General features: G+C 44.4%; 1 protein-coding gene across 2 annotated transcripts in view; it reads left to right on the forward strand.

The window, feature by feature from the left end:
• itpr3 (inositol 1,4,5-trisphosphate receptor, type 3) overlaps positions 1 to 26,104 on the forward strand; it is a 68,119-nt gene that overhangs the window by 13,488 nt on the left and 28,527 nt on the right. For both annotated transcript variants that reach the window (XM_036143211.1, XM_036143214.1), the window contains exons 3-27: positions 4,387 to 4,508; positions 4,594 to 4,680; positions 7,599 to 7,757; positions 8,541 to 8,639; positions 8,981 to 9,064; positions 9,332 to 9,478; positions 11,220 to 11,315; positions 11,394 to 11,438; positions 11,514 to 11,656; positions 13,343 to 13,442; positions 13,509 to 13,669; positions 13,761 to 13,902; positions 14,828 to 14,992; positions 16,421 to 16,593; positions 16,848 to 16,967; positions 17,990 to 18,071; positions 18,242 to 18,357; positions 18,442 to 18,693; positions 20,330 to 20,474; positions 20,570 to 20,714; positions 21,796 to 21,998; positions 23,593 to 23,713; positions 23,831 to 23,885; positions 23,959 to 24,124; positions 25,616 to 25,780. In XM_036143211.1, coding sequence (XP_035999104.1) covers positions 4,387 to 4,508; positions 4,594 to 4,680; positions 7,599 to 7,757; positions 8,541 to 8,639; positions 8,981 to 9,064; positions 9,332 to 9,478; positions 11,220 to 11,315; positions 11,394 to 11,438; positions 11,514 to 11,656; positions 13,343 to 13,442; positions 13,509 to 13,669; positions 13,761 to 13,902; positions 14,828 to 14,992; positions 16,421 to 16,593; positions 16,848 to 16,967; positions 17,990 to 18,071; positions 18,242 to 18,357; positions 18,442 to 18,693; positions 20,330 to 20,474; positions 20,570 to 20,714; positions 21,796 to 21,998; positions 23,593 to 23,713; positions 23,831 to 23,885; positions 23,959 to 24,124; positions 25,616 to 25,780 — 3,293 coding nt within the window. The remainder of the gene's footprint in view (positions 1 to 4,386; positions 4,509 to 4,593; positions 4,681 to 7,598; positions 7,758 to 8,540; positions 8,640 to 8,980; positions 9,065 to 9,331; positions 9,479 to 11,219; positions 11,316 to 11,393; positions 11,439 to 11,513; positions 11,657 to 13,342; positions 13,443 to 13,508; positions 13,670 to 13,760; positions 13,903 to 14,827; positions 14,993 to 16,420; positions 16,594 to 16,847; positions 16,968 to 17,989; positions 18,072 to 18,241; positions 18,358 to 18,441; positions 18,694 to 20,329; positions 20,475 to 20,569; positions 20,715 to 21,795; positions 21,999 to 23,592; positions 23,714 to 23,830; positions 23,886 to 23,958; positions 24,125 to 25,615; positions 25,781 to 26,104) is intronic.

Here is a 26,104-nt window from a genome sequence, read left to right on the forward strand (position 1 = left end):
ACCAAAGGCCGAGTGGGGACCTCACCACTAAATTCTAGCATTGGAGGCATCTAGAAACTACGAGGCAAATCAGTCAGAGAGCATAATGAGCATAGTGAGCATAAAGATGACAAATAACAGATTTAAGCAGATTTAAAGCCTACCTGCTGCTGCTGCCCTGAACTTTCCTGTCCACCACAGCTTCAGGACAGTGGTCCTCAACCCCGGTCCTCTAGTGCCGGTGTCCTGCAACTTCTATTTGTTACTCTGCTTCAACACATCTGAGTCAAATAACGAGGTCATTAATTAGGAGGACTCTGGAGAACTTGACTGCACAGTGAGGAGGTAAGACAGGTGTGCTGGATCAGGTGTAAAAGCTGCAGGACACCGGCCCTCCAGGACCACTGGACTAGGACCAAACAATGGGCACCGCAAAATCTCACGGGATTTCACACTTAGTCCAAAAATGGACAGGATGGAAAATTGAAAGAGAGACATAAACTTAATTATTAAATCTATCTGGATAACCCCAAAAAAACCTGGATCACAAAGAGCTTTCACTGGGAAAGCCACTGGCAAGCTTCCTGTTTCCTGATCATCTGTTTTTACATTAAAATAAGATTGTTGGCAGCCCAGCAGCTCATAGGCAAACGCCACGCATGGTTCTCTGTAGTCAGACGGTTCTGAAGCAGAACGGACCAGAACCATCGTCTGCATGGAGACGCAGCAGCTGATAATAAAAGTTTAATCTGTCGGCTGCTTTCCTTCACAATAAATCAATGTGCGGAAAATAAAGTTCATCAGACTTTGTGTTCCACCTGATAAATAGTTTATTCTCATAAACCTGTGAAGAGAAAACTGCAGATAAAGATTTATCTCCTCTTTTATCAAATCTTTAAAAGAAAGAAACATCTTCAAATGTTTTGTTTTCTGTTAACAGCTCATAGCGCCTAAAGACTTAGTTTTAGTTAAAAGGAGCAAATTAACACAAACTGAGAGAAAACCTAACAACCTAACAAACGGTGCTAGTTTTACCTTATTGTTATCATTATTGTGTCATTTTAATTAGTTTATTATTACTGTATTATTAATCTTCAGGGTGTCCAATTCAAACTAAAACACGCTTCGTTTTACCGTGTAAAGGTTCCACCGTGTCGTTTTAACAAGACGCAGGTTTAATGTTTTTTAGAAAAGTGTTTCTATGAATCACTTTTGCAATTTTAGAGAAGTTTGAAAGTCTTGTGATGTTTTGCTTCCCTCTGACCAATCACAGCTCCTCTGCTCATCAAGTGATGATATTTACTACCATAAGCGCTCAGTAGAACCCCGCCTGAAGGCCACCAGCAGCTCGTTAAACCAGCCTTCCTGCTCGTTAGGGCGGACAGCTGGAGACGTGACGGGCTTCAGGTTCAGCCCGTCTTCTCTGGTTCTGGTTCTCCTCTCAGCGTCTGTTAATATCCAGTTAATATGAGATATACCAATGCAACTTTAGGCACTATGTTTCGGGTCGGCAGCCGCTGACGCCGCCGGCTCGGTGCGGCCCAGAAATGAAGCGCCTGATGTCAGAATCAGAAATACTTTAATGTGGGTCCAGCTCTGATCTTCAGGGAGGTGTCAGCTCTCAGGGCCCGGTCCATCTGGCCGGCACCGCTGGAGCCGCTGATCCAGTTTAGAAGTGGATCACAGACTTTAAATCCAGAGCAGCCAGAAGCCGTTCTGTGGTGAAACTTCACAGCAGCTCAGGGAGTTTTAGCTGAAATTAAACATCTCAACATTTATAATTTATAGAAAAAAAAAAACACAAAATGTTTTTTTCTAACAGCCTGACTCTAAATCAAGCTGTTCCTGTAAGTTTGGTTTTACTAAACGACCCAAATGACCCGACCCAGTTACACCGGTTCTGTCTGGAGGAACGGACCAACGTTCTACCAGACGGAGATCCATCGTCTCCAGGTGGTCCGGTCCGTCAGAGACTCCTACCTGTGGGAGGAAGCTGGAGTACCCAGAGAGAACCCACATACGACACGGAGAACATGCAGACTCCCTGCAGAACGATCCCAGGCGGGAATCAAACCCACAACCTTTTTCACTGCAGGGCAACAGCTTCCCACAGCTCAGAGAAATTCTGTAAATAAAATTATTTTTCTCATGATTCTGGCCTTCAGCAGATAGAAATAACTTTATTAATCCTAACGGCGCTGAAGCAGGTGAAGTTTGTTCTGATTCGCTGAGAAGCAGAGAAGAAAAAAAAATGCTTCCAGAAATAAATAATAAAAAATTTTTCATTCCTGTTTTATTTCAGATTAACTCAGGAAAACTGAAATCATGACTAGATGCACTTTATCATCGTTTGACAGAATTAATAAAAATAAAAGTGAACCTCCGAGTGAAGAAGAGCAGATAGAAAGTACGCCCCGTCAGACTTTTACACCAAGTTTTAGGTTTTTCCTTTAGGCTCCATCTTCACTTCGTCTTTCTTTAAAAATTAAAAAATAAACGAAAAGCAGGCAGAGTTCCTGCATTCGAACATCTGAAGTGTATTTGAACCCGTTCGGACCTTAATAGCGGCTCAGAACCTGACGCGCAGCCATTCGTGGTTTGCTAAACACACGAGCAGAACCAGAACCAACAGGATCTGCTGCAGAAAGGTCAATATTTGCTCTGCCTGCAGGGTTCCTCTCTCTGCAGCTCTGTTTGCTCTCCTCCAGCCGGATCTCCAGCTCTGGTCTGGTTCCGTCCAGACGCCGGGGAGGAGAACCGGCCCGGATCCTCCACCGAGGCAGAACCTGTGGGAACGGCAGGATTCCTGGAAACTTGTGCAATCAGCTCCTCTTTACCCGGAAAGGTTCTGGTTGGAGCCTCTGGGGCTTCGGCAGATGTTGGACCTGCAGAGTTTTACACGCGGCCCGGTTTAGCTGAACATGAGGTTCTGCTGGCGGGTTTAATCCTGAACCTTCAGGCGCTGATCGTATTTGTGTGAAACCCCCAGAGAGCTGCGTGTTTGGTCCTGTCAGCGGGCGGAGACGGCGGAGGATCCTGCTCCACCGCTCCTCCATCGCTGCTGACTCTGCAGACGGCCTTTAATCCCGATCAGACGCTTCCCGTCTCTCTCTCCAGAACTTTACAGGAACGAGGAATTTGCCTCGGGCTCCGCTTTGTTTCACCGCCCAGAGTTCAGAGAGACGTTTCTGTAGCTGAAGTTGGGGGGGGGGGGGGGGTGATATGAAGAAAATCTAATATCACGATACACGATCTATATCACGATATGTTCAAATAACCTGCAAAAACAAATGTTTTTACCTACATAGTGCCTAAAGTTGCATTGCCATATCTCATATTAACGTGTCAATTTATTTTTTGTTTGAAAAATTGATTGCAAAAAAAAAAAAATAATTTAAATAGAAGCACATAGAAGCTTTTCACAAATTACAATATTGTCACATTAAAGCTCCTTCATGGTCAACACTGGACCTTAAACAGAACATCCCACCGGCCAAAAGGAACACCAAGGAAAAATCTGACAAAATAAACGTGAATTAAAAGCTGCTCTTTTGTGCTTGAGACATAAAAATTTGTAGAGTAAAAATGTGACAATCCCAAAAACAAAAACTTGTATTGTGACTATAAAATCAACTGACCAGTCGCAGCTACATATTCAGAGCATCTCAAAAAAAATTCCATTGCTCTTTAGGTGCTGTGAAACTTTAAACAAACGTTTTTTTTTCTGTCATATGGGATTTAGCAAAAGAAGACGGCAGTTTCTACGGTTTCATGGCTTCGGTGTGCGTGTGTGTGTTTGGGGGGGGGGGTCGACACACAGTTAACATGAGTTTTCATTTTGCACTGGATGACTTCTTAGGTGGAACAAGTTTGTGCTACTGCTACCTTTTGTGGCAATGGTGTTACGGCATGTTTTGCAAATTACCGCGTTTTGTTCGACCTTCTTGTGAAATCCAAACCGCTGCCAGATTATTGACCCAGTGCTGTTTCTCTTCACACTTGTTTTCTTGTTTACCTGAAACGCCCGTCTAGTCAACATTAAGTAAGCGCACGGGTTCGTTGTGTGTGTGCGTCAGAACTGTTTCTGGTTTAGAGGAAGACAGAGTGATGCGTTCACAGCATGTGGGAAAAACTAACCTCGCAGTGAATTAAATACAGTGGCTGAATCTTGCCATGAAAATGTACACTCATAATTAGTCCCGTAAAGTCATTTTAACTATCGCGCAGAGGAAAACTCGAGATACATTGAGTATATTTGATATATCGATCTGTTGTAGCTCCTGGAGTTCCACATTTCTAATAATTAGTCCCGTGATGCAGGATCAGGTTTTTAACTGAAGGCGGTCAGAGTGATTTTAACAGTCAGAGAAAACAAACTAAGCGGCTTCTGATCGTTCCTCTCCACAGACTGCCTCTTCAAGGTGTGTCCCATGAGCCGCTACTCGGCCCAGAAGCAGTACTGGAAGGCCAAGCAGGCCAAGCATGAGAAGGACAAGATCGGCGACGTGGTTCTGCTGCAGAAGCTGCAGGTAAAGGCGCTGAGAGCAGGAAGCCCCCAGCAGAACCGGACCGCTGGGTTCTGGCTGACCCGCTCCTCTGTTCTGTTCCCCGCAGCACGCGTCCAACCTGGAGCAGAAGCAGAACGAGACGGAGAACAAGAAGGTCCACGGAGACGTGGTCAAATACGGCACCGTCCTACAGGTAGGCAGCCGTCTTCTCCGGGTCTTTCTCAGGTCCGGTGAACGCGGCGCGGCGCTGGAGTCGGACTCGGAGAGGTTCCCCTGAAGCTGGTTCTGTGCCGTAACAGAACCCTGCAGAACCTTTCTGTGTGTGCAACATCAGGGCGACGAGGCGCCGCTGGGAGGCCGAGGAAAGCTAACCTACAGGGATAAAAACCAAAGAAGAAGAGCGAAGCAGCAGCAGATCAGGTGGAGGGAACGGCAGACCGGGGCTCAGTAGCCGTCTGCTGATTGGCAGGTTGTGGGTTAGATTCCAGGTTCCTCCTTTGTGCTGAGCAGAAGGTTTGCATCCGTCTGATCTGCAGAGGACGGAGCGCTACGTTTACGCCGCGAATGCCTGAGACCTCAGGCTGAGGCTCAGGGCCACAAAGAACGCAGAAACTCTGGGTGTCGACATCGAGTCAGAGCAAAAAAAGTCTGTAATTGGATTAATTAATTAGTTAATTAAATCTGGCTGTTAGTCAGTTAGCAGCATCCTGGTGACAAGGAGCCAGAGAGAGGCTGTAAAACTGCTGATGCGGTGAGTTTCAGCACTGATGATGAGTCCATTCGGCGCCGGATTCCCTTCCTGACCCGACCGGATTCTGACCCAGGTCCCCCGGTACCAGAGACCCACACTGACCCGCCACAAAGGGCCGCGTTGCTTTTCACTTCCTTAGACTAGTAGCACCAGGAAAATGGACCGGGACCAGTCCCTGCTTTGAAAGGAAAGAACTTAAAGTCTGGACGGTCTGGAGTTGGAAGACATTTCAGAGACCCGCTGACCCAGAGAACCAGAACCGAACCAGGCGAACCCCCTCAGATCAAACGGCCTGAGAACCCGAGATTGTTGGTTCCTTTGGATCAGGACTGTGACCTGCAGCTTTATCCTCTTATTTCTCAGCTCTTACTCTGTTTTTAAACCTGGAGGCGATGCTCTTCTTCTTCTACCTCGTTCCTTTATTTCACTACAATTCTTTTTCCTCCGCTCCTCCCCTCTCCTGTGAAGGAATGAAGGATGAAACACAGACAAACCTTCCTGGCCTTTGGGAATGTGGTTGTGTGGAGCAGTTCTGACCCGTCAGTATCCTACCAGCAGGTTGGATGGTTTAGTGAAGCACCTCTGTGGTTTCTGGGCTCCAGCCCAGCGGCTCAGGCACCGCGGCCTTTGACCTCTGTGCTCACCCTATAGAAAGGAGTCTCTGCTCCTTCTGGGGCCTCCTTATCGGAGCCATCAGCAGGAATCACACCCAGCCGCAGCGTCTTATCGTGACACGTTTACAGCCTTCAAGGTGAGTCAATATTGACTCCAGGCGATAGCGGCGTGTCAATAAGGCCGGCTGAAGACAGCAGCGAGGTGTGTGTGTGTGCTGAGGGCGTGGAGAAGCTCTGACCTGCTGGGCTGAGCTTCAGCCGGTAAAGCTGCACAGATCCTGAGCTCCTCGTTTGGTTTCCTTCCTCCTGGTTCCTAGCCGCTCTGTAGACGCCTCCTCTTCCCTCCTTCAGCGATCTTTGTTCTGTTTGCTGCAGCGAACATCAGAGACTCTTTAGTTCAGACTCAGCCAGCGACCCTGGAGGTGAATCATTGGGAATAATTTCATCCACAAACTGGTTCAGTTGAAAGTAGTCCACAGAAGTCCTCCTCCATCAGCTCTGAACTGGGTCGGTACTCTGACTCGTCTGCTTTGGACCGACACCAGCCTTCATCTATTTTGGTTCTTCGCTTTCTGATTTTAGCTCAAAGGCACATGGGCGGCTGTGGGAAGCCCGCCCCCTGGTGGCCGTCGGTGGCTCAGCAGGAGCCTCGGTCCAGACTCTCTCTGTCGGCCCCCTCAGTGAGACTCTGAGCCCTGAAACGTCTGCAGCCTCTGAGAGGGGAAAGGCAGCGAGCTGGAGGACAGCGTGGTGACGATCACGGCTGGAACACGTCTTTCTCTGCGCCGCATGTTCTGATCTGAGCTCAGGAACTCGGCTTCCTGTCCGTTTGGCTCAGATTAAAGCTTCATTTCTGAATCCACCACATCGTTTAAATACAAATACACGTTTAGAGTTTCTGTTATTGGTTTTCTTGTCTAGCTGTACCTTTATTTAGCTATTTTTTTCTCTCTTTCTTTATTATTTATAAATTAAAAAATTACATTGCTGGTAAAATGTCGTCTATGAGCAAAAGAGTGGAAACTGTTCATAGTTGGGATATATAAGCCAACTAATTTCTGATTTTTAATGCTTAATAAGCCTGAAGGTGACTGGACCACGCGGCCCCAGGTCCAAATGGTTCTGATCAGCAGCTCTTCAGGGCTCCGGGTCCTTCTTTGGACCTCGGCTGCTGGGTTTGAACCGATGAACCGGGCCTGATGCTGATTCCTGACTAACTTTTAAGAATGACTTCTGCTTCTGAACATATTCCTGTTGGGGAACCGGTTCCTTTGGATCAGCAGTTCTTCTAGCTTCCTGAAAGTCTTTGCCATTTTATCTTTCCTCTGGACTTTGGCTGCTTTTCCTTTTTTGTTTTCGGCCTTTTTCTGCCGATTCGTTCAGACAATAAAAACCTGGTAAATGTAAAGCAACTCTTTGACTCCGCCACATTTTAATCTTTAAACTATGAAAATGTTTCAGGACCAAATCTTCAGATTTGAACATTTTTGCCACTTTTAACATTTAAAGATGCTGTAAATATTTAAGAAATGCTTTTGACCCTTAAATGATGAATATATTTAGGCCATGATCTATGTGTGCAGCTCTAACTGCTATCAGATGGTAATTTGAAGATGGCGGCGACTGTGATGTCATCGCCGCCTGTTCACGGCGTCTACTGGTGGAAATAATCGGCAGCCTTTGATTGGCCGATCTGGAAGGTGTTATTTCAGGTTTTTCTCTGAACGCTGAGCTCTGTGTGTGCAGCTGCTCCACATGAAGAGCAACAAATACCTGACGGTGAACAAGCGTCTGCCGGCTCTGCTGGAGAAGAACGCCATGAGGGTCACGCTGGACGGGACGGGGAACGAAGGCTCCTGGCTCTTCATCCAGCCGTTCTGGAAGCTCCGCGCCAACGGAGACAACGTAAAAAACACCCCCAGTCATAACCAGTCGATTCAGAACCCATTTATAGGCTTAAGATATAATCGTTTGTAAGGAAACATTCATGAAGGTTTTCTATTAATGCATAAGATACATTTTAATGTTCTAAAATGTGAAAAATGTGAATTTTTTATTTAGATTTACAAAATTAATTGTGAATCAAATCTTCTAGGTTTCTGAACAATAAAATACAATAAATATATATGCAACGTAAAATCACCTAAACACAAGACGAAGTGAATTGTTAATTAAGTTTGACTTTCAGTGACTCTTTGTTTTACTATAAACAATTTGAAACTAGTTTATTTAAATTATTAAACATCTATAGACATTCAGATGCAAATTTAAGTTTTACATCATTTGATTTATTCTAAGAAGTTCAAATACAAAAAAACGTGGAATCATATATTTTAAATTATAATTTTCATTCACAGTCTTCTTTATAATTGATAGTTTCATATCCTTAGAAATTTAACTTCTAAAACTATAAAAATTAAAAGTTAAATCAAATGTTCATATTTTTTTATTTATTTTTTTGCCAGGAAAATTATTTATCCAGTTTTTTTTTCTTACTCATTTATTAAATATTTGAAGATTTTTATACTGGTGATTTATTGATATTTCTTATAATCTAATTTTATGTTCAACCCAATTTTATTTTGTGTTTTTCAGTTTAATATTTTTCATTTTCACAACCTGAATTGTTGACATAAATGCAAGATTAAATGCTTAATGTGGGTGAACGTTTAATGTTATTTTTTTTAGGTGGTTGTGGGAGATAAGGTCATCCTGAACCCGGTGAACGCCGGCCAGCCGCTGCACGCCTCCAACTACGAGCTGAGCGACCATCCAGGATGTAAAGAGGTGAGACGCCCTTCACCTTAACGATGAAAATCAGAGTCACAAATTATACTAAGATAGAAAAGATCTGACATGCAAACTGGTAACAAAACACCAAGCAACAAGAAATAGTGATAGAGACAGACGGCAACACTAAAGGCAACCAGGAAGTAAATGTCACAAGAAAGAGAGAAAATCACAGACATCATAAACATAGACGCCTCACTGGACGCAGGTTCGCACGTCAACGTCATATTGTATGTGGCAGAAAGTAGTGAATGTATCTAGTATATAATGTCTATGGGAAATACCCAGAGGGGCACAAAGTTTTCACACAGCGGCCTAAATCATGTCTCCCCCTGCAGGTGAACTCTGTGAACTGCAACACCAGCTGGAAGATCAACCTGTTCATGATGTTCAGCGACCACAGAGAGGAGGTCCTGAAAGGAGTGAGTGAAAGTGTGCGCTAGACTCCTGCAGGCGTCTCTTCCTGGTTCCTGCTGAGCCGGGGTCAGGATGAAGTGTTGCTTAATTCACACCAAAAATGAGTCAGAAACGCAAATGTTTCCCAAAAATCTCAGCCTACAGCGTGGAGACGGAGCCTTCAGGCTGCAGCAGTGATGTGAACCTGTGTGATCAGACACATTATGCAGAAATGGACCCTGGGAAGTGTAGTTTTTATCTGTCTGACGGTTAAAACCGCCTCCTGTGTCCAGGGTGATGTGGTGCGTTTGTTCCACGCCGAGCAGGAAAAGTTTCTGACCTGCGACGAGTACAAAAGCAAGCTGCACGTTTTTCTGCGAACGACGCTGAGGCAGTCGGCGACGTCCGCCACCAGCTCCAACGCGCTGTGGGAGGTCGAGGTACGATGAGCATGCATCAACATATAAATATGAATATCAAGATATACATGAAATACGACGACACAAACCATAAAGTAGCCAAAGGTTTGCATAGATTTATCGGTGATTTGCTCCACTGCTGCCATTTTTTGTCTTTCTGGGTCTCAACTCTGGGTTAGATGGGAGGAGGTTTTGATTTTCTGTGATTTTGTTGAATAAAAAACTAAGAGAAGCACATTTTAGCTTGAATAGAAGAGGTTTATAGACTGTGGGGAGGAGCTGCTGTGTGTGTTTGGTCTGGCAGTGAGAACAGGTTTAAGATGGGGGGGGGGGCAGCAGTGTAACAGCAGTGTAACAACAGTGGCGTCTCTGAGAAGTTCAGTGGGGCGCAAAAAGCTTTATTTTGCATAAGGTTACCTTAAATTAGCAGCAACACATTTTTTTTACAACCTGACTTTGATACATTTTTAAATTAAACAGATAAATTAACATAAACAACACACTAGAAAATAAATTTAAAAAAAGCTAAATGTAATTACATTTTTATACATACAATTACAAATAAAGGATCCCTCATTGTTCAATTATTGAACAGAAAAGATTCACATAAATCCTTCAGTGATCCACCAAGGACAACCAACACTAGATTAATATTTGGTCTTAGTTTACAATTTTCCTGTTTTAATTAGTTTAAATAGTCCTAAATTTTATTCCAACTATTTATTTTTTTTGTTTTCTGTTTTTATTTTTCCAATGTTTTAATCATGTAAAGCACTTTGTATCAACCTTGTACTGAAATCTGTTATATAAATATATATAGAATATATATAAATAAATCTGCCTTGATGCTCTCTCTCTATCCAGCAGAACGGAAACGTAACGTCTGAATTTCCAGCGCTCTGATTGGACGATCCCATTTTAGTGCCGTAGGATATGTGCCCCACTATGTCTGCTGAGAGCGTACTGGGCATGCTCAGTGAGATTACTGATGTTCATTATTTAAACAAACGTTGGCTCCAATATCAAGACGCCTCAGGAGGATTTAGCTGCTGAGCCTTTTAGTTTTCTGGCAGACTTAGATATATAGTCACAAATATTTATAACTGAATTTTACTGGTAAGGGAATCTGTCTTTTTTACAACATTACTCTATAAAGAACGATCCTGTCCACTGATTATTGTGACCATGGAGCTCCACAGCGCCATCTGGTGGCCCCACATGAAGAGACGCCACATGTAACCCAACAGAACCAACAACAAATGACAAACAGCTTAAATACAAATTAATTTAAATTAGGAAAAAATATTATTAGGGTCGCATCAAATGAAAATGGAAAAATACACCACTATTCACGCCAAAGACAAAGAGCAAACAAAACAACACCTTTACAAACTAATACAAACTGAAAATATCTTAAACACGTTCCAATGATTACTATAAACAGAAACATCCGCTCTGGTCAGTATCGGCCCGCTTTAATCCTCTTAGTTTGAGCCGTAATGGGAACCAATGAATTACGGGCAAACCCCTGGGGACTGTTTGGTCTGCACACCTGAGAGTGACACGCCAGGTGAAGCCACGCCTAGAAGACAAGTAAATTCCAATCAAACAAAATAAACGAAAGGAAAATCCAGTTTATGTGTCGTTTAACTGTTTTCTGTGTCCATAATATGCAACATGTACCGTTGGCTCATTGTCACACACCAGACATACCAGCACACGCTGACTGGCCCCTCTAACTGTGCTCTGATTGGTCCGTCAGGTCGTCCATCATGACCCCTGCCGTGGGGGGGCGGGGCACTGGAACAGCCTCTACAGATTCAAACACCTGGCGACAGGAAACTACCTGGCGGCAGAGGTAACCGCTGACACAACGCTGACCGTGTTCCTTTATGGATGAACAGGCGAAGCCGTCATTCCTGCTGTCTTGTTGCAGGAGAACCCGGCTTATAAAGGAGACGCTGCTGACCTCTCGGCCTCGGTGAGTTTCCTCCTCACCGTCAACACCAGGGGGCGCTGCAGGCGGCGGCCTTCCTGATGTTCTCTGTCTCTGCAGATGGACAAGAGCCGGATCAGCAAGCGTTCCCTCGGCGAGCGGATCAAGTTCAAGCTGATGGTGGTGCCTCACGGAAACGACATCGCCTCGCTGTTCGAGCTCGACCCGACCACGCTGCAGAAGACCGACTCCTTCGTCCCGCGGTAAGACGCCCCCTGCTGGTGTCGGCTGTCCACGCAGCCGCTTTGTTGACCTGGTGAACCATCAGCTGGAGTAGAGCCCCCAACCCAGAGACAGCAGCCCAGAGCCCCCGCCCACGCCCCCACCCCAGAGCCCCCGCCTTAGAAGTTAAACTTTTATTATGCCGAGATGTCCAGCAGCTTTGAAAGGCAAGCAGCAGCAGTTACCATCCATCCATCCATCCATCCATTTATACATCCATCCATCCATCAATTTATACATCCATCCATCCATCCATCCATCCATCCATTTATACATCCATCCATCCATCAATTTATACATCCATCCATCCATCCATCCATCCATCAATTTATACATCCATCCATCCATCCATCCATCCATCCATTCATCAATTTATACATCCTTCCATCCAACCATCCATCCATCCATTTATACATCCATCTATTTATACATCCATCCATCCATCCATCCATTTATACATCCATCCATTTATACATCCTTCCATCCAACCATCCATCCATCCATTTATACATCCATCCATTTCTACATCCATCCATCCATCCATCAATTTATACATCCTTCCATCCAACCATCCATCCATCCATCCATTTATACACCCATCCATCCATTTATACATCCATCCATCCATCCATCCATCCATCCATCCATCATCCATCTCCACATCCATCCATCCATCCATTTATACATCCATCCATCCATTTATACATCCTTCCATCCAACCATCCATCCATCCATCCATCCATCCATCCATCCATCCATTTATACACCCATCCATCCATTTATACATCCATCCATCCATCCATCCATCCATCCATCCATCCATTTATACACCCATCCATCCATTTATACATCCATCCATCCATCCATCCATCCATCCATCAATTTATACATCCATCCATCCATCCATCCATCCATCCATCAATTTATACATCCTTCCATCCAACCATCCATCCATCCATCCATTTATACACCCATCCATCCATTTATACATCCATCCATCCATCCATCCATCCATACATACATCCTTCCATCCAACCATCCATCCATCCATCCATCCATCTCCACATCCATCCATTTATACATCCATCAATTTATACATCCTTCCATCCAACCATCCATCCATCCATCTCCACATCCATCCATCCATCCATCAATTTATACATCCTTCCATCTATCCATCCATCCATAAATTTATACATCCTTCCATCCATCCATCCATCCATCCATCCATCCATCCATCAATTTATACATCATTCCATCCATCCATCCATCCATCCATCCATCCATCCATCCATCCATCCATCCATCCATTTATACATCCATCCATCCATCCATCATCCATCCATCAGGGAACATAGAGGCTCCAGCACTGGGAACTGTTTGCTGATTAAGGCGTTTCAGATGGTGTCCTTCATCATCTTACACATCTGTCCACACGTGTAAAGGACGATTGCTAAATAATGTGATTTTTATAAACACAACAAATAAACCAAATTGTTACTTAGAACAATGAAGAGCAGCAGTTGGAGGCATCAGCAGCGCCACCTACTGGCTGCTGAGACTCACCTGAAGCAGCTTAATAAACAGTAATTTCCCTCTGGGATTATTAAAGTATTTCTGACTCTAATAAAGTTAAATAGAACCCTAAGAGTCGCCTTCTCTTGCAGAAACTCTTACGTCCGGCTCAGACATCTCTGCACCAACACCTGGATCCACAGCACCAACGTTCCCATCGACATCGACGAGGAGCGGCCCATCCGACTCATGGTGGGTTCTGCTGCTGCTCAGCCAGATGTTTGTGTGAAGAGCCGACTAACGTGAATCCTCCTGCAGCTGGGGACGTGTCCCACCAAAGAGGACAAGGAGGCGTTCGCCATCGTCTCCGTTCCCGTCATGGAGATCCGAGATCTGGACTTCGCCAACGACGCCAGCGCCATGCTGGCGACCGTGGTGGAGCAGTTCAGCTCCGGCTTCATCAGCCAGAACGACCGCAGGTACGGCGCCGTGACCCGCGCTGCCTCGGCCGGATCTCCAGGAACCTTCTGGACCCTCGGCTCTGAAGCTTCTCCTCTTTGTGCTTCTCAGGTTCGCCATCAAGCTGCTGGAGGACGTGGTTTTCTTCGTGGCAGACGTCGCCAACAGCGGCCAGCCGGTTCTGGACGTGGTCATGACCAAACCCAACCGAGAGCGGCAGAAACTGATGAGAGAGCAGAACATCCTGAAACAGGTCCGCTTCCTTCCGTTCCTCTTAAAGTGTCCTAACCGGCAGCGAGCCGCAGGTGAAACAGTCACAGGAGAACCTACCGTGGTTTCTCCGGTCCAGAACCGGACCCAGCGGGCCGTGGTGGTGAGAACGTGTCTGAATTTAACAAATAAAAACAAGAATATCATAGAAGTCGTGCTCTGATGTAAAGTGAACCGTCCGCAGTGAGGGATGAGGAACCGAGGGTGACCCGACGGCACCAGAACCCTGTTCTTTCTAAGCTTAAATTATGTATTTGCTGTAAAATACTCTGGTTTCCTCTATTTACAGCAGTTATTGCCTCTAAAGGCCGGATCAGTCGTTTCCTGATGGAGAGATTAAATCCTCTGGGCGGGGTCTAGGTGTGCTGCGCTGCTCGCTCCGTTACCTCGCTGAGTCTGCGCCGTAATCGTTAGCGGGAGAAAGCGGGTTTCTTTACAGCTTTCTTACCTGAGAAGACGTCACGCCTTCTCAGGTGCTTCTCCTCTCCTCCGCTGTGCGTTCACAGCGCTGCTGTCATAGCAACCTGTGGCCAGAGGGGGCAGACTTCTGCAGAAACATTTACGCTTTGCTCCTTTAAAGAGACGCGTGATCAGCAGCAACAATAGAGCAGATAACGCTACAGACAGGCGGGATGGTGCCGGTGTGGTCCTGGTTCTGGTGGGTTCTGGAGGGTTCTGGAGGGTTCTGGTGGGTTCTGGTGGCCTGTCGTTAGCGGCTGATGGTCCTGAGCTCAGGGTGTTGTGGGGCAGCTGCTGCCAACCTCCACCGTGTCGTCTTTAGAGTAATTTAGGAGGATCTGTAGATGTTTTCCTGATGAACAGGGTAGGGTCTGAAGAAGTTCTGGCAGAAACATTCCTGCTCCTGGTCCAGTTCTGCTCTGACGTTCCAGTTCTGCTTGTTTCCGCAGATCTTCGGCATCCTGAAGGCTCCCTTCAAGGACCGAGGGGAAGGTGAGGGCGCTCTGCTGCAGCTGGAGGAGCTGGTCGACCAGAAGAACGCGCCGTACCAGTACATGTTGCGCCTCTGCTACCGGGTCCTGCGACACTCACAGGACGACTACCGCAAGAACCAGGTGGGCCGTCAGGAACCTGGGCGCCTGGTTCTGGAGCAGCAGGGTGTAGCGGGCCGGGCTGCTGCTCCAGAACCAACCGCTCAGACCTCAGTGAACGTTTCCTGGTTTACAGATCCTGGATCTGTGCACCTTTATAGCAAATAACCCTCTTTGACCTGAAACTAACCTAAATGTCGCATTAGGGGGGAAATATTTCAGCTGCCAGCAGAGGAAGGCTGGAAGGAGCTGCTCGTTATTAAAGAACCAGGAGAAAAAACGGGAATCAGAGTTAAACCCACGGCCCAGATGCTCCCTGACAACCATCAGATACAGTCTGATGCACGTCCTGTTGGCTTTGACTGTCTGAACAATTAGAGAAAGGCTCTTTAGTCTTAGTTAACGTAAAATAACGCAGCTTCATGCTTTCTTGGCCTCTTCCTGACTTCTTTTGTGCTGCATCTGTTCATCCTGAACAAACCAGAGAGCCTCCATGTGACGTCTCTGTTTATTTATGTACTAATGCACGTTTTGAGGACAGAAATAGAAATTATTAATCAATTAGCAGATTTATGGATAATCTATGCTGTAATAAATGTTTTCTTATAAAACAGTGGAGAACTGGACCTAGAAAACTTGCCTAGATCTGAACGTTTTTCATCTGATCCGCTACAACCTCGCATCATAGAGCTTTCATTTCATGCTTGCAAACCTTTTTACTCATTTATTTTGAAAAAAAGTTGACGTGTTTTTAGGATTGTTCACATTTACGTACAAAATATTCTACCTTGATCTGCTAGAATAGTAAAATTATCTGTAGGATCCACAAACCAGAACCAGTCCAGAAGCTGGTACCGGTTATTTGGATAATGTTCACGTTTTATATTTCTGTGGTTTTGTGCTTCTCAGACAGTTCTGCCGGTTCTTTAAAGCATCTTCTGAGAACAGTTTCAATGCGTTGTTTTTGTATTTTATTCAGATCCAGTATAAGAACCTGAATGTGTCTAAAGTCTGAAAAGTTGTCAAATTCTCCCTTTTTATTTTTGATTGTGTGTGAATTCAGTCAGGAAGTCAAAATACTGCCAGTTTTCAGTATTAGTGCTACAAACCCAAGATAATCTGAACCAAAATTAATCAAATGCTGGTGCTGCCTTGCAGTAAGAAGGTCCTGGGTTCAAATCCTGAGCTGGGCTCTTTCTGCATGTTCTCTCTGTGCATGCATGGGTTCTCTCTGGGTACTCCAGCTTCCTCTGGCCGACCTGTCCAGGAGGAATAACCATGCACAGACAACCCCCTATAGACCATGGATGGATAGAATTTAAGAACTACTGAATAATTTTTAAAAGAATGAAGGCAGGAAATACATGTTTTATACTTTAAGACTCAAAGACAGCGGGGGAAAGCAGCGGTGGCAGCTTTAGACGTTCTAGCTGGTTCTGCTCTTCCCTGCAGGAGCACATAGCCAAGCAGTTTGGCGTGATGCAGAGTCAGATCGGCTACGACATCCTGGCCGAGGACACCATCACCGCCCTCCTGCACAACAACCGCAAACTGCTGGAGAAACACATCACCAAGACCGAGGTGGAGACCTTCGTCAGCCTGGTGCGCAAGAACCGGGAGCCCAGGTACGCTCAGGAGGCAGAACCGAGCCGTTCTGCCTCAGAACCAGTCGCTACAAACAGCAACAGCAGCAGAAAATGTTCGGTGCCTTATAGGATTTAAAATTATTTTCTCCTTGACTTCCCCAGGATGCTAATAAACCACAGATACGGGATGTCTGCCAGTTAGCAGAACGCCATGACGCCCTTATATCTCCATGATTACATCCTGAGTCCATGTTCTGACTAACTTTCTCTTGCATCGGTTTCTGTGTCTGCAGGTTTCTGGACTACCTCTCTGATCTGTGTGTGTCCAACAACGTTGCCATCCCCGTCACCCAGGAGCTGATCTGTAAATGTGTGCTGGATCCCAAGAACCAGGACATCCTCATCAAGACAGAGTGAGTCAGAACCGACCAAAGTCCACCGGAGCTTTAAAGGCTTCCTGTCGTCCCAAAAGCTCCTGGCTGCAGCCACGAGTTCAGGGCGGAGTCAGACTCTAACCTTTGACCCCTGCTCCGTTCACCACACCTACACGTCACACGGACGTGAAGATTCATCCATTTGTCCAAATAGGTGTCGAATCAGCAGATTAGACTTTGTTTTGTTAAATAAAACCCAGATATGTTTGCACCTATACAGTTCCTCTGTTATTTCTAATTTCAGTTCAACCAATTAAAAATGGATATGATAATTATCAATCCTGCAGTAGCACCAGGAGCATAGAGGATGGATATTATAATATAATGCATAATAAATGTGGGAGAAGCTCCTCGTATTTCCTCCATCTGGCCTTTCACACTTTGACCAGAAGGGAGCAACACAGAGATTATGTAATAAGTGTTAATATCGCTGATATTACTGTAATTTTCGGCCTATAGTGTACACCTAAAATCCTTAAATCTTCTCACAAATTAATAGTGCGCCTTATATCTGATCACCGTTGTGCTTACTGACTGATTTTATGTGGTACAATGCGCTCATAAATCTGTTAAAATGTGTAAATATGACTTTAGTTAGTAATGGAGCCGCTCTACTCAATGGATATTTGGAGCATTACGGTACACTGTGTCACTACCTGAGGACCCCTGAGCTGTCTACAGACTGCCTGACTGTAATGTGTAAACTAGAAGTGCGTTCATGTAAGGCAGCCTGGAGTACGCGCTAGCAACAATAAACCTAGGAAGTTAATTCAATATAAAGTTTATTATGGCCTCATGTTAGAAACAGGGCAGTGTTACTAACACTCTACTGGTGTTAGAAACAACTACTCTGTCCTCCTGAGACGGATAGACAGCTGTGGACGTGGAGGAGTGATGTTACACACTAGGGAATATTTAGTGCTCCTTATGGTCCGATAAACACGGTAATGTTGTCAAACAGCCTTTTAGTGCTAAAACATTGAAGTTGTTTCTGGTTTCAGGCGACGTGTGCCCAAAGAGGCGCCCCCTGGAGTCGTTGGGGGAGAATACCTGGGGATGGACGACTATGGAGACGAGGATGAGGTAGGCCAGCATCCCAGGTTCCTCAGTGGGACCAAAACTAAGCAGAAGTCACAAAGCAAACATGTAACATTTAAAGCTCTACAGCACAATGTTCAAGTTTTTATGTCCTTGATTAAATATAATATCTCTAGAGGTGGTAAAAATCAGTAAAAATCTGTCGTGTCGTTTAGGTCTGGCTGATGTGGATGGATAAAAACTCTGAGAAACAGGAGAAGAGCATCAGACAGCTCGCCCAGGAAGCCAGACAAGGGAATGCTCACGATGAAAACGTCCTCACCTACTACAGGTACGTCTCCACCGGGGATTACCTGCGCAAAAACGACACGACAAGCGTCCCGCTGGTCTGTAAATGTCTCCATGCTCTCCCCAGGTACCAGCTGAAGCTCTTTGCTCGGATGTGTCTGGACCGCCAGTACCTGGCCATAGACGAGATCTCCAAGCAGCTGGACGTGGAACTCATCTTCCTCTGCATGATGGACGAGACACTGCCCTTTGACCTCCGGGCTTCTTTCTGCCGCCTCATGCTGCACGCCCATGTGGACCGAGACCCTCAGGAGCTCGTCACCCCGGTGAAGTTCGCACGACTCTGGACTGAGATACCGACCTCCATCACCATCAAAGAGTGAGTAGATTTTAGTGAATACCTTCATATTAGAGCCACTCCAGTTTGCAAACCAGAGGCGAAAGTTAACAAACGTCATAAAAAAGGTTAAAAAATACAACAACTGGACGTTTGTCTTCCATCCAGGAAGCTTTTTCAGTTCAAAATGTCTGGAGCAGTGAGGAGTTCCAGCTTTATAGACCTGTAGGTTAGATTCACCTGTAGATTCACCTGGAGCTGATCGCCCCTACAGTGGAGAGTCGTTAGGCTCCTCGTTAGGATCCTCGTTAGGATCCTCGTTAGAATCCTCGTTAGGCTCCTCGTTAGCCTGGCCCACATGCATGGAGGTGTGGACTGGGCTGAAACCTGGCAGGAATCAAACCCACCGCTGTGTTGTGAGTTTCTGTAAGTTGAAGCCTGAGTCCTCTGGGCGATCAGTTCCAGGTGAATCTACATGCAGCAGGAGATACTCTGAGGTGTTATTAAAGGTAATCTGATGGAGTCCATGTGACCTCTGGCGCCCCCTGTCCCTCAGCATGACACATTCTCATTTGTTTCAGGTTCACTAGCAGAGCCTGGGCAGCTCAGTCCGTAGAGCATCAGGCTTTTAATCTGAAGGTCCAGGTTTTAAGTCCCTGTTCAGGTGAAAATGTGTTATTTCCTCCTTACACAGTCTAGAGTTATGGTGCTTTACAAAAAAGCATATATGGTAATATACGGCAGCTTTTTTTCCATTAACAGTTGTTGAGTGACTGAATCTTATGATTTGAAGGGGTTTTTTTTCTTTTGGGACTGAACGATAATTCAATAACAATAAATATCAATCAATAGACGAAAATCAAAAATTGAAAAAAAGAATAAAAAGTTCAATAGAATAATAGTTTTCCTTCTTTTTGCATTCTATCACGTGGGTTAATATTACATCATTACATCCTCCCAGCCAATCACAACGCAGACCCAAGAACTAAGCTTTTTTCCTATATCATACAGCCCTAGTATGTTTTGTGCGCTTGTTCTAGAGGAGTCGACCAAACGGCGCCCCCTAGAGAAAATGGTGTAAATCCTGACTTTATCGACAATATCTTTGCTTCTTTATTAGCTGCTTCTCTAATTCTCTCAACTCATGCTACGGTCTATTAAAGGCCTCCCAGTCAAACTTAGAACAACAGCAGCAACGCCCACATGGATATTTAGAAGCACTGCAAAAAGGGAACTAAAAGTAAGATTAAAAAATTCTTAAATTGAGTTTATTAGCCCTTAATCAAGTCAGATGATCTGCCAATTGAATAGGTTTTTCGCCTTAAAATAGGAACTGCATTATAACTAATTATCTTATTTTAGGGGTAACAATGCTCATTCCATTGGCAGATAATCTTATTTACCTGCTCAAATAAACGACCAATGCACTCATTTCTAGTATATTTGACTTACTTTCTGTTCCCTTTTTGCAGTGAAGTCAGTAAAGGTAAAGGCTACCATCGTTAAGTTAAAATATGCCAACATGCATCAGCGTATTTTACTGCAGGCATTCTGAGTCTCACAATGAATTTAAAATAATGATAAATAGTTCCTGCTGGTGTTTTATGCAGAAACCGGAGCGTGAACGTGAGCACTTTTAAACGTACTTTGGTTTATCAGGCCTTCTTTTCATCCTCAGTTATGATTCAAATCTGGATGACAGCAGAGACAACAAGAAGAACCGTTTTGCCAACACCATGGTCTTCATGGAAGAGTATCTGAACAACGTCCTGAACGACGACCTGCCTTTCCACAACGAGGAAAAAAACAAACTCACATATGAGGCATTTATCCTTTTCCACACAAAGCCGGTTTCATATTCCTCCCAGTCGCTCCTTTCCTCCTCTGATCTGCTCTTTTGTCCTCCTTTCTCTCCCAGGTGGTGAGTTTAGCCAGGCATTTAATCTACTTTGGCTTCTACAGTTTCTTTGAGCTGCTCAGACTGACCAGGACTCTGCTTGGCATCATCGACTGCAGACCAAATCCTGCACACACCACCCTGCCGTTTCAGGAGGAGGGCTCAGGTACGCTCCTCCGTCTGGTTGGCCCACCCTCACAAAGACATCATATATACGTAGACGCGTCATAGGGCGCAGGTTCGCACGTCAACGTCACCGCCATGTTGTATGTGGCAGAAAAAAGTTGAGTTCTATTGTAGTGAACGTGGATCAGAGAAGATGCCTCATTCCTGTGCTGCAATAAACACACACACACACATATATATATATATATATATGTATACACATATATATATATATATATATATATATATATATATATATATATATATATATATATATATATATTTGTGTGTGTATGTGTTATGAATATAAGGATCAATTTGTTAAATCTAAACATTGTGGTCTTCATTATTTCATAAAACCGTGTCACATGTGAACCTTTAGGAACAGACTTTTTGGGTGAGTATTAAAGAGGTAAGATTAATAATATGAGAAAAAAAAGTCCTAGGTCAATAAAGTAAAAATAAACAAACAAACACAAAAGTGATAATGTTATGATAAAATAATTATGAGAATTAAGGGGGAACATTTCCAGAATAGTCACAGTTTGCAGAATTATTTCACTCCTGAAGTAATAGGGCCAGGTTAGATTATTTTAATTATTTAAATTCATGAGAATGAAGCTAAAGGGATACGAAAATAAACTTGTAATATTACAAAAAAAAAAATACTACGAATACAAAGTATATTCAGAGATTAAAGTCCCTCTGATACTGTTTAAGAGACTGAGTAACTGCAGATTTGCCACATTAAAGATGGCGGACGCTCTGACGCATCGCAGCATAGGCAGAACCCGCCCAATGACGCGTCTACTCTTATATTATGTCTATGCACCCTCAGCTTTTAATCCGCCACCAATCGAAGCGTTGCTTTAAATAAATTCATTATAAACACACATGTACTGATGTATTAAAAGTCATTTACATCCATTCCCACTGATCCCAGGAATGAAACAATGTAGTCAAGCTCAGCTTTACTTCTCTACAAACTGGCTGCTACGCGGCGTCTATTTATTTAAGGTAAAGGAGCGATTGCTGACAATAGCTTCACAGAACCCGTCTGTCCTTTTGATCCGTGTCCAAAGGGAGGAACGTACGGCGCACCATACATGGGATGGGCCAGATGATGTCCACCATGGTCCTCAACCGAAGACAGTCCACGTTTGGAGGGTCTGGGCCGAGGGGGGCAGGGTTTGCTCTGGAGGGACAGCGAGGCAGTAAAGATAGCATCGATAACTTGGATCTGACCGTGATGGACACCAAACTAAAGATCCTGGAGATACTGCAGGTAAGGGCAGTGCTTCTTTTACCAAGCTTCTTACCACAACGTTTGAGCCAGCTGTAAAATGTAAAGACGTACCTTCATTAAACGCTTGTGTTGTAAATGCTGAAAAGTGTTAAACGTTTCCTGTGTTTAGTCTATGAACATCAGCCATGTGGTAAAAACCACGTGGAATCTGCTGTATGTTTCAGACTGTGAGTCCCTCTGGAATATAAGCTGTATCAGTCAAAAAATGCGTCATAAAGAGGAAAAAACATATATAAATCGCACCAGACTATACGCATTAATTTATAACATTTAATCTGGTAAAGCAACTTATTAAATCACAGCTGCATCCACAGCCGGCTGAATAATGTGGAACATTCCTGAGAGGATGGAGTAAATTAGCAGCTCTAACCAGCAGATTTTATCCAGCACATTTCAGCATAACGGCGTTCTACGCTGAAAGTTTTTCAAAATTACGGCTAAATCAGACCGTTAGCTTAACAGTGCTACGCTAACATTACGACACGGATGTTTCAGAGCAACTTAAAGCTCACGTACATCAGTGAAGCTGTAACGCGTCCAGACAACAGAGCTGTAAGCTAGCACTCTTGAACCAGACCCTTTGGCTCACCGTCTGGTTACTCTAAGGGTAATCTGAAGTCATTTTCAGTGCAGAAGCACAGACAGCAGTCAGTGCCTCTCCTTTACCCCCTCAGCCAGGGAACTTCTATGGTACATGTCCCCAGATCTGGCCAACACCTCGTTTTGTTGCCCAGCCCAGGAGCAGCTTTGCCTCCTGGAGCTGTGTGTGAATGGTAAATGGACTTATATAGCGCTTGACCACCCAAAGCGCTGTATATGTATAGCTACATTTACCCAATCACTCTCACTAAAGCGCACACATACACTTCATACACTTGGGGTTAAGTGCTTAGGGGCACACCAACATGTGGCAAGGGGAAGCTGGAATCGAACCCACAACCTTCTAATTGTCAGACAACTACTCAACCCTACAAGCCACAGTCGCCCGTGGAGGCTGGACCTACTGCATCTAGCTGAACCTCCCACAGACGTCCATATAATTCCTGACCTGCTGGGAATTCAATTCAGTTTTATTCATAGAGCGCCAATTTACATCACATCTCATCAAGGCTCTTTCCAAAGTCAGCTTCCATCAGATCCTCCAGGTTGGTGAGAAAGTTTCCTCTCTAAGGAAACCCAGCAGGTTGCATCAAGTCTCTCCAAGCAGCATTCACTCCTCCTGAAAGAGCGTAGAGCCACAGTGGACAGTCGTCTGCATTGTTGATGGCTTTGCAGCAATCCCTCATACTGAGCATGCATGAAGCGACAGTGGAGAGGAAAACTCCCCTTTAACAGGGATATTTGTTGTCCTTAAAGCCTGATTGGGACACTGGCAGGCCCAGAACCTGGACAGCCGTCCCTGCAGGTGTAGCTCATGGGGAGGGAGTCACCTGCAGCCTTGCTGAGCCGTTTTGTTCTGTGCGTCGTCCATCAAAGGCTTCATTGTTCAGATTCCTGCTGTTGAATCGTCTGTCTCAGAGAATTTAAGGCGTTATCTATGATTCCAGCCAACTCACGTTGTCCTCCTCACCAGTTCATCCTGAACGTTCGCCTGGACTATCGTATCTCCTTCCTGCTGTCCGTCTTCAAAAAGGAGTTTGTGGACGTTTATCCCATGGGCGAAGCGGACGCCACCACTAACATGGAGCAAGCAGGTCAACTAAAAGCCGTTTTCAGTATTTAGAATGAGATAAACAGAGTTCATGCTGTAATGCTCCAGTCTCGCCTTTTTATTGAGCGTAACTTCTTCCTCCATGTTTTGACTCCTGCAGCGGCCATAAACCTGCCGCAGATTGGAGACCAAGCCGAGGCGATGTTTGGAGTCGGGTACGTACGGTTCTCTACGTCTCCCTGTTAGTCCCTGACGTTCAGAGGCTGAGCAGGAGGTGTGTCGGTGCAGGAAGGTGAACAGCATCCTGGAGGTGGACGATGAAGGCGGCCGGATGTTCCTGCGCGTCTTGATCCATCTGACGATGCATAACTACGCTCCCCTGGTGTCCGGAGCGCTGCAGCTGCTCTTCAGGCACTTCAGCCAGAGGCAGGAAGTGCTGCACACCTTCAAACAGGTGCAGGACACACAGACGCTGTTTGCCCACAGGTTTATACTCATTCAGGGACGCAAAAAAATTAATCTGTAACTGAATCAACAGTAACAAATTAATCCAATTATTACAGGGTTTCTGGTTCATTAAATGCACCTAAAATACAAAATAAATTGTTGAGCTTCTCAACATGTAGGTTATCTTAAATATCTATTTATGGAAAGTAAATATTTCATTTACTGTCCATATAATCATTCTTTAACCTATGATTTAATGTGCCAAGCCAAAGTTAGGCCTCAGGAATCTGAACCTAATTTGAAATTAACTTAAAGTCTTGATTAGGTTTCTCTCTCTCAATTCATAGAAAATATGTCCATGTTTGGAAATTCTTCTCAGCTGGATTAATCACATCTTTTTTCTTTCTGACAGTTCATTTAAGCTCAATGAGGAAATCTGTTAAATTGTCAAAAGAAGCTTTTTCCTGCTAACAAAGACTCCAAATCCAGTGAGCAGCTCGTATACCGGAGCGAATGACACCACCAACCAATCAGAGCCAGACATTCTCCTGGCTCTGATTGGTTGGTTCTGAGCGGTGGATTTGTGGTGCCAAAGGGATGTTTCACAGATTATTATATTTTACTGCCAGGACACAGCAGCTAATTCCATCATGTAAACACACCAGTCGGAATATTGTGATCAGATTAAGATCAATGTAATGAAATAGTAATCCAGATGAGAGCGGTGGTTTATGCCGACTGTTAATCTGATCGACATGCATATAAACGCCGGTCAGAATAAGTTATTCTGAATGTGTGCGCGCCCCACACCCGATCGGGTGAGTCAAACCCGATACAACCTTCCTGTTTGAAACATGAAACGAGCTCAAAATAACTTTATTCAGTAACGTTTCAACCATAATAAGAACCTGTTGAAAGTCCCTCCTGGGAGAGAAACAACCTTATAACGAACTCTACTGCTTTGTTCAGCAAAGACAGAAATACATCTTTTACTTTTTTACTTTTATTTAGGCAACTTTGATAACTGCGCATGTCAGAGTGGTTTTGTTCTGAATAAAGCCAGGTGCATATAAACGCACATCATTAATCGTATTAATTAATTTTGTGCCCGTATAAACGGTACAATCTGATTATTTCTGTTTCTGAATCCGAATACATTTCAATCCAATTGGGAAATTTTGTGCATGTAAACATAGCTAGTGACAGTTTTAACACATATGTAAAATATATGTTTTTACAAAGGTTACCGACTGCAGCTTTATGAAATGGGATCTCAAAAGCTTAATTAGTTAAAAATGTTCATTTCAAAACATTTTACAAAAATCCACATTTTACATGTTTTTTTTAAGTTCCTTCCCCTTTTTAAAAAAAGCACAAGCCCATTGTATCCTTGACAAAACTAACTATTGTTAGGCTGGGAATTCCTCATATCTTATTAAGAAAATCTGTTTTTGCTGTCAGACTTGGATTCACTCTTTTAACTCCTGCCTGTTTGTAGGTCCAGCTGCTGATCTCCGCTCAGGATGTGGAAAACTATAAACTGATCAAGGCAGACCTGGACCGCCTGCGGACGCTGGTGGAGAAGTCTGAGCTGTGGGTGGAGAAAAAGAGCTCAGGTGGAGAGGGCAAGAAAGACAAGAAAGACAAGAAGGAGAAAGGGGAGGTAAGGATGAGAAGATTTACCGTTAAAATGTTCAGGAAGTTTAAACGACACAGATAGTCTGACTAAACAAAAAGCTTCGTTTCAAGATTTTTTTTAAGCAATATCATTTTGATGGTGATAAATGTAAAGGTGACCAGAAGGATGTCACTATAATTGTTTTTATGCACAATAATCCTCCACAGAATGACGACATGGAAGAACTTTTCCCTAAAAAAGTTTTTAAAATACAGGAAAGATGAGCTGAAAAGTACAATGTCATCAGCGTACAGTTTTACAGCCATATTAATACACATTATATTGATGTAAAAAGCTACTTGAGAAACT

This window comes from Fundulus heteroclitus, chromosome 1 (assembly GCF_011125445.2).
Source record: "Fundulus heteroclitus isolate FHET01 chromosome 1, MU-UCD_Fhet_4.1, whole genome shotgun sequence".
Lineage (NCBI taxonomy): Eukaryota > Metazoa > Chordata > Actinopteri > Cyprinodontiformes > Fundulidae > Fundulus > Fundulus heteroclitus.